Source organism: Leopardus geoffroyi, chromosome B1 (assembly GCF_018350155.1).
Source record: "Leopardus geoffroyi isolate Oge1 chromosome B1, O.geoffroyi_Oge1_pat1.0, whole genome shotgun sequence".
Lineage (NCBI taxonomy): Eukaryota > Metazoa > Chordata > Mammalia > Carnivora > Felidae > Leopardus > Leopardus geoffroyi.
The window spans coordinates 34245009-34252319 of record NC_059327.1 but is presented as its reverse complement, the minus strand read 5'-3'; the positions used below and the strand labels follow the sequence as shown (position 1 = coordinate 34252319).

Genomic DNA, 7311 nt, shown 5'->3' with positions numbered 1-7311 from the left:
TGTGTCTCCCTCTCTCTCTGCCCCTCCCCCGTTCATGCTCTGTCTCTCTCTGTCCCCCAAAAAATAAATAAACGTTGAAAAAAAAAAATTAAACCTATTTTCAATACTTGGTGACTGCAGTTCAAAGGCGTTGCTTCCAAGGGGTCTACCTGCCCTGAATGGAGGTGACATTTCCAGGGAGAGGAATGTGCCAGAGAGCCCCGGGACCCCCTTGCAGTGGGGAGGGGCTGGTGGCAGATGAAAGGGTAATTTTAAAAGAAGTTTCGCTGTGCTCTCCATATTCCCTTCAGGGTCTTCCAGAAATGCGTGTAAGTACCTGAGGCTCTCTATTTAGACGAAAGGGTGGGGGCTGGAGCAGGTGATTTTTAAACCGAAGGCATCAATTTCTTCCCTTTCCACAGGATTTACCAGGGTGCGTGTGCGCGCGCGCGTGCGCGTGTGTGTGTGCGTTTATGTGTGTGTGTGCGTGTGGATGGACAGTGCATTTACAAAAAACGCCCGTCATCTGCCATTGGCTAAGCTACCGTCTTTGATTATTTGGTCTCCTTAGATTTGTCAGGCGGGCTGAGGGAGGGAGAACACGGTAACCCCAAGTGTGCAAGCTCAAATAGGTCAAACCTATTGACCTCAAATAGGTCAAGCTCAAACCACACGCAAATAGGTCTAATAAAGTCACAGTACTTTATTTTAAAAACACTCCTGTTGGAAAAAAAAAATACATAGAAAAATAAAGTTTGGCTGGGGTCCTTTACTAAATGTCAAGTCACAGGCTTTCCCGTCACAGACTGCAGCAGGGTTTGATCCGCATGTGGAGAATCCAAACTAACGTACGAAACGGAAAACAGGCTGTCTGGGAGAAGTGGTCAGGGGCGCCCTCGAGTTCACCCACCAGGCACCCAACGGGAGTTCTTCAAATGCTTGTTCCGCCAGTTCAGATGTGGGTGAGTGCCTCGCTCCAGTGGAGGAAAAGCAAGACGGATTCATAGACCAAATGACCTTAAACAAAGACTTTTTTTTTTTTTTTTTTTTTTGCAACACAGCACGCCATCATGGCACAATGTTCAATATTTGTAGAACAGCAGGTTAAAAGAAGTAAATGGAGAGGGTGGGCGAGAATGGGTACTGAGCAGGGAGTGAGCACTAAATGCTTCTCTTAAAAGACATGTGAACGGAGCAAGCAATCTAGGCCAGTCCGCTGGCTGTGCCCCGAGTACTTGTCAGCAGCCGAGCATTTAACAGTATTTCAACGTGGAGCCCAAACGGTAGAAAATGGGGTGAAACGGGCCAACTTTCTATCAACTCTGGCAGTTTTGCCACCAACAGTAAATCGGCCCTTTTAATAGGAGGAAATTGAATGGTTTCTCACTAAACAGAATTAAGTAGTGGGATCAAGAGATTTCCAGGCCTCAGGGTACCTCATTAGTAACTGGCTTCTTTTACTCTGATGTCTCCCCTCTGCCAGGTCACCTTAAACAATCGAGTGGGAACAGAAGGGTGGCCCAATTTCTTCTTTGCCTTCTTCTCATTCTTGCTGAAGTCACTAGTTGTCTCTTTTGGGGGACCCGTTCTTTATAGGCATTAAACGTAGTTCCCGAAGTATTTGGACAGTTTCATTGTCTGGTGATGGACGCCACTATAATGTTTTGAAAACTGTTTCCTTTCTCTTAGCCCCTTCTGGCAAAGTGCCCCCTCAGCTTGTGGCTGGGGACCCAGCTCCCTAAGGTGCCAGCTGCCTTTTCTCTGCACCCTGCCCGTGAACCCTGTATTTCCACCGGACGGCTCAACGATGCCCGGTTCTTCATTTTGTTCTCCTTGTGTCTGAAAGCCCAACACCTCTTACCTTCTCTGCCTTCTCCTCTGGGGATCCCAGAGGGCTGTCAGACTTTGAACTGTAACAACAGAGCCACCAGAAAGTTTATAAAGGTAGCACTGACCTTTTAGAGCTGTCAAGTCTTTAAATAGGATTTAGGATTTAATGTTGTATTTTTTAAAAAATAATTACTAGTTAAAAAAAAAAATGCATGTCTTTTAGCCAAATCAGAATCTCCAGCCCCCTCCACTATTTTTTTTTTTTAACACCCCAGGAGAGATAAAGCCTTGTGGGGGGGGGGGGCGGATAAAGACCAGATCTCAGGCTAAATAAGGAAGGTGTATATGTTAGGTGCAGCCAGACTAAAAGTCTGGACTGAAAAGAAGCCCTTCAGCGGGTGATTGTTGTGGAGAAGGAACAAAAAAAAAAAAAAAAAAAAAAAAAAAAAAAAAGAAGGGAGGGAGGACAGGAGTTTACAGGAAAAGGATTATGTGATCTGCCATGATGTAGTCTGAATTACAGCCCAAAAACTGCAGGAAATTTCTCGTTCGAATTCTCAGGTCCAGGGCAAAAAAGGTCCAGGGGAGGCTTTTATTGAACCTTTATTAATAAAAATGTAATGCCGCCCAGCAGCAGTGCCGAGGGCCCTCCTCAGGCTGCTGTCTCAGACATGTGGAGACTCTTCTGGCCCGGGCCCACCCCTTGCAGCAGAGTTCTGTTTATACAGCTTGTCCTAAAACCACGGTGAGTGCTTCCTGTTCTACTTGGGCCATCCTGTGAATACTTAAGGTTGGCGTGTTACTTAAAAAGGAATAATAAGAAGCTTATATTTTCACCTCCTCCTACCCATCTCCATATCCCATGCCGATCTGTGCTGAGCAGGACCGGTTTCTCTGTGAGAGCCTCTGGCTTCCACTCTCCCACAGGGACAGGGAGAAACCTTCGTTGTAAACCAAAGCCAACGAGAGGTTTTTGAACTTAGGTGTGATTCGGGATTCAGGAGGTGACACCTTCATCCTGGCCATCCTGTTTCCCTTCAGGTTTGCATCCCTCCAGGCTGATGCTCAGTTACACAAGAGGATGGAGTTGAAACAACATCCTCGGAAGTGATGGGGACTGCTCATACGGAAATAGAAAGTGCTAGAGACAGCACTAGACTTTGTCCCTCCCCACTTCACGCAGGTCTTTAAGAGCAAAAATGGCCCATTTTATGTGTTAGGGAGCCATCCGGATACTAGTCACTGTCCCAGATCTTTCACTAGCCCCCCAGTGAAGAACCTAGGGTGTCCATGCAAACCTCCAACAATTTCGGCCTGCATACCTCTTGTTCCTCTGTCCTCCCTGAGCCTGGTCCCTTTTGCCATCCAGAGAGACACGCTGGGGAAGGCAGTGTTTTTTGATCATTCGTGATTGTCATCTGAGCTGGCATTACCAGAAAGCCGGGTTCCAGCCTCCCAAGCAGTACAGGTAGGGGTAGTAAGGGTAGCTGTTACACATGGAGATGAGGGAGGCTTGAGATAAACCCTCCTCTTTCAGAGCCGGCAGGGAGGAGTGCTTCTCCAGGCCTCCCAGGTCCGAAGTGAGCTGCTTTCGCTTGGTCTTATAGCGTCTGTTCTGGAACCAGATTTTCACTTGGGTCTCAGTGAGCTTGAGGTTCTTGGCCAGGTGAGCCCTTTCAGGAGCTGACAGATACTTCTGGTGGCTGAACTTCCTCTCTAACTCAATGACCTGAGTGTGGGAGAAGGCGGCTCGAGAGCGCTTCTGCGGCTGCTTCGGGGTTTGGGGAAGGCTTGGCAAGGCGCCTGCACTGTTTTCATAGTCCAATAGATAAGCCTCAAAGTGTCCATCTGGAGAGGAGAAGGGAGAAGGAGGGATGGGAAGGAAAAGGTTACATGTTAGAGGGTAGAGAACGGAATTCAATACACCCTTATCTCCGTGGTAGTGAACAAACGGCCCAGTGTCATCTTGGATACATTTCGCTTTCTTCACATGACTAAGGAACTCTCCCTAGTAGGGAGCGACTGAATCCGTATATTATGTATTCGTTTTCTAATAGTCATCAAGAACCCAAAGTTAGGAGAGGTTAGTGGTGGAACTTCCTGCCATATCGTCCAGCAAAATTAAACAGGGTCCCGGATCAGCGTATTAAGGTGGGAGAAGGGACCCAGGCAAGACACAGAAATAAAACACCTGGTAAAGCAGGACCCAAAGACATCAGTGTTAACTTCCAGGTGGCAGGAGAGGGTCTGCGCTATAGGAGAGGTGGCGGGGGCTAAGGACAAGTTCATTCTCTGACTTGAGTCCCCTTTTTTCTAAACAAGCCTGTAGGATGCCTCATCCGAAGTGACAGGAAAGGAAATAAGAGTAGTTTAGAGGTGTCCAACGGTGTTATATTTCCTGAAGGCCCGAGGGGCCTTCCAAACTCAGTTTTATTGCCCATGGAATTGGGAAGCAGAGGGGGTCTTCCCTGGTCAAACCCTAGTTTATTGATATTAGTAAGTTGCGATCAGTTATTTGTTATATGGTAGTAATCGTAACTGCCAAGAGGCAGTGCGGGGCGGGCGCCGATCGAGGGTCGCGCGGTGGCTGGGAGCGGGTGGCGGGGTTTTCATCGGGGACTCTGGGGCTGGGGACGCGGTGCGCGCGCTCGCAGGGGAGCCCGGGGCGCCAGAGCCCGCGGGGCTGAGAGCGCCGTGCCCGGCGAGTCCAGCCCATGCAAAAACCCTGCGCCGCTCGGACGGCCGGGCTCGGGGTTAATTTCCGAGGCGCGCCCGCGGCGGGAGGCGGCGGGGTCCCTTGGCCTGTCGCCGCGGGGCCCCGCATCCCTACAGCCGGGGCTGCGCCCGTCCCGCCTCGGACCCGCCCTCGCGCCCTCGCGGCCCCCAGGCCGGCCCGCCCCTCCTGCGGGACCGCACCCTGGCCCAGCCCGGCCGCCTCACCTGGCTCGCTCGCCGCGGGCTTGTCGGCCTCCTGCGCAGCGCGCGGCCGGGCGCCCCACTCGTCCTCCGGCGCCCCAGCGCCGCCTCTTCCTCCCTCGGGCTCCGGCTCCAGCTCTCGCCGCGCGTCCGGCTGGCACGGGGGCTGCGGGCTGCCCGTGTGGCCGCCGCGCCGCTCCGCGCCGTCCCGCAGGATGTCCTGGATGAAGAAGGAGGTGAGCGGCTTGGACTGGCCGGCCGCCCCCGCCTCCCTGGGCCGCGGCTCCGGAACCCTGAGCATCCCGGCGGCTCGGCTGCAGCCCCGGCGGCGTCAGCTGCGTCCGCGGCGTCCGCACCACTTTCACTTTCCGCCGCCCCGGCGCACTTATAGCCCCGGGGGAGCGCGCCGCGCCGCCTTCCCATTGGCCGCGGCCAGCCGGGCCCAGCCGCGGATTGGCCGCCGGCGCTCCAGGTGAGGGGGGTGGAGAGGGGAGTCCCTCGCGGGGTCTCCGTCACCGCTGCCCTGGAGGATTCCTCCCCCAGTTCCTTCTCCTCGCCCCTGGCCTGCATCCCTCTGCCCTGCGATCTTTCCGCTGGCTCCGAATGAGCACCAAAGAGGGTCTGCTCTGCTCCGACCCACATCGGAAGTTTAGACCTTCTGGGGAAGGATGATGCAGAAGAGACAGACCCGATTTAGCTCTCATAGATTGTTTAAAGCGCCTTTGCTCACGAAGGGTGGTGAAATTACTACGACCCAGTTTACAGACGCAATTTCTGGGGGCCCGTGACAAGGAGAGATCGGTAGCAAACCCGGATCTCCCAGGGCTTTCAAAGAGACAGGACAACTCAGTGCTGCACCCGACCCCAGGCTGGATTCTGTACTGGACGTTATTGGGGCCGTTGATGAAAGTGGAATAAGGACGATGGATTAAAGTATTGAATCAGTGTTAAATTTACTGAGATTCTCACATGTGGAATTTCAGAAACAAAACAGGTGAACATATGGGAGGTGAAAAAAAGAGGGAAATAAACCACGGGAGACTCTTAAAGACAGGACTAGCAGGGTTGCTGGAGGGAGGTGAGTGGGTGATGTGTATTAAGGAGGGCACTTGTGAGGAGCACTGGGTGTTGTATGTAAGTGATGAGTCACTGAAAAGTCTACTCCTGAAACCAATATTGCACTATATGTTAACCAACTAAAACTTAAATAAAAAAAAAAAAAAAAGAAAAGAAAAGAAAAGAAAAACAATTACTGAAATGAATAGTAAGTACTGTGACTGTGTAAGAGAATATTCTTGGGAAATAAACATGAAAGTGCTTAAGGGGAGGCCCACGGTGGAAGAAACAGCCTGAAAGGATTCAGAAACAATGATATAGGTTGATGGATAGATGCCATCTGATAAAGTGAATGAGTTAAATATTAACAGTTGATGAATCTGGTATGCTGGTGTTCTTTTGAACTATTTTTATGTATGCAACTTTTCTGTACCTCCTGATCTAAGGCACCTAGCATTCCACTGGAAACTTCACAAGGGGGTCATATGGAGCGTCTGGGGAGGAAAGAGAGGGAGTAGGCCATTGTGGATAAAGCAACCGCCAAAGAGAACCACGCTGTCTGTATAAGGGGAAGGTCTTTGGCAAATACGGTCTTCTTCTCTCATTTTTTTTCATTTCCAAAAAAAAAAGTTCAAACATTTTCTTTTGCAATATTACAGATTTACAGGAGTTTGCAAAATTAGTACTCCCGGGTCCACCCAATGACATATTATGTAACTGCAGCATGATATCAAAACCAGGAAGTTGACATCAGTGCATTACCGTTAACTACAGACGTTATTTTATTTTCATCATTTTAAAACCTGCGTTCGTTTTTGTGTGTGTCTAGCTCTATGCAATTTTATCACATGTATAGACTCCTGTAATGCTACCATCAAGATCTAAAATTGTTCCATCACCACACAAGAACTTCCTGAGCTATCTCTTCATGTTTGTGTATCCAAGCCCCTTCTGTCCATCTCTGACCCTCAGCAACCACTAATCTGTTCTTCATCTCTATAGGTTAACCATTCAGAGAATGTTACACGAGTGGAACCAAACATCGTATCAATGTAACCTTTTGCAACTGGCTTTTATCATTAAGTGATGTCTCTGAGGCCAACTTATCGCATATATTGTTGTTAATAGTTAATACTTTCTCATTGCTGGATAGTATTTCACTGTGTGGATCTCCCTGAGTTTGTTTGACCATCCACCCACTGAGGGACAGTCGATGTGTTTCCGTTTTTTTTTCGCTGGTATGAACGAAAGTGCTGTGAACAGTCATGCACAGCTTTTTGTGTCGAACATGAGTTTTCATTTCTCTGCGATAAATACCCGGGGCGGCAACTGCTGGGTCACGTGGTAATTGCAGGTCTAGTTTTGTAAGAAACTACTAACCTGTTTTCCCCAGTGGTTATACCACTTTCGATTTCCACCAGCAATATATGAGAGCTTCTACATATCCTCATCAGCATTTGGCATTATCACTGTTTTTTATCTTAGCCATTTTAGGAGGTGTGAGGTGATATCTCACTACGGTTTTTAATG

At 49.7% G+C, this 7311-nt stretch overlaps 1 protein-coding gene across 1 annotated transcript; it reads right to left on the bottom strand.

Moving 5' to 3' along the window:
• Positions 1 to 658: 658 nt before the first annotated feature.
• NKX3-1 (NK3 homeobox 1) lies at positions 659 to 5084 on the bottom strand. Its single transcript, XM_045456941.1, has 2 exons — positions 4750 to 5084; positions 659 to 3657 (listed from the first exon to the last, which is right to left on the bottom strand). The coding sequence occupies exons 1-2, from the start codon at positions 5024 to 5026 to the stop codon at positions 3239 to 3241; spliced, it is 696 nt and encodes a 231-aa protein (XP_045312897.1). The 5' UTR covers positions 5027 to 5084; the 3' UTR covers positions 659 to 3238.
• Between the last annotated feature and the right edge of the window lie 2227 nt (positions 5085 to 7311).

Bases quoted from the DNA above. Each gene is read 5' to 3' on its own strand.
- NKX3-1 (XM_045456941.1), bottom strand. From the start codon at position 5,026: ATGCTCAGGGTTCCGGAGCCGCGGCCCAGGGAGGCGGGGGCGGCCGGC. The intron at 3,658-4,749 runs GTGAGGCGGCCG...TCTCCTCTCCAG, and splicing joins GCCCGCGGCGAGCGAGCCAG to ATGGACACTTTGAGGCTTAT.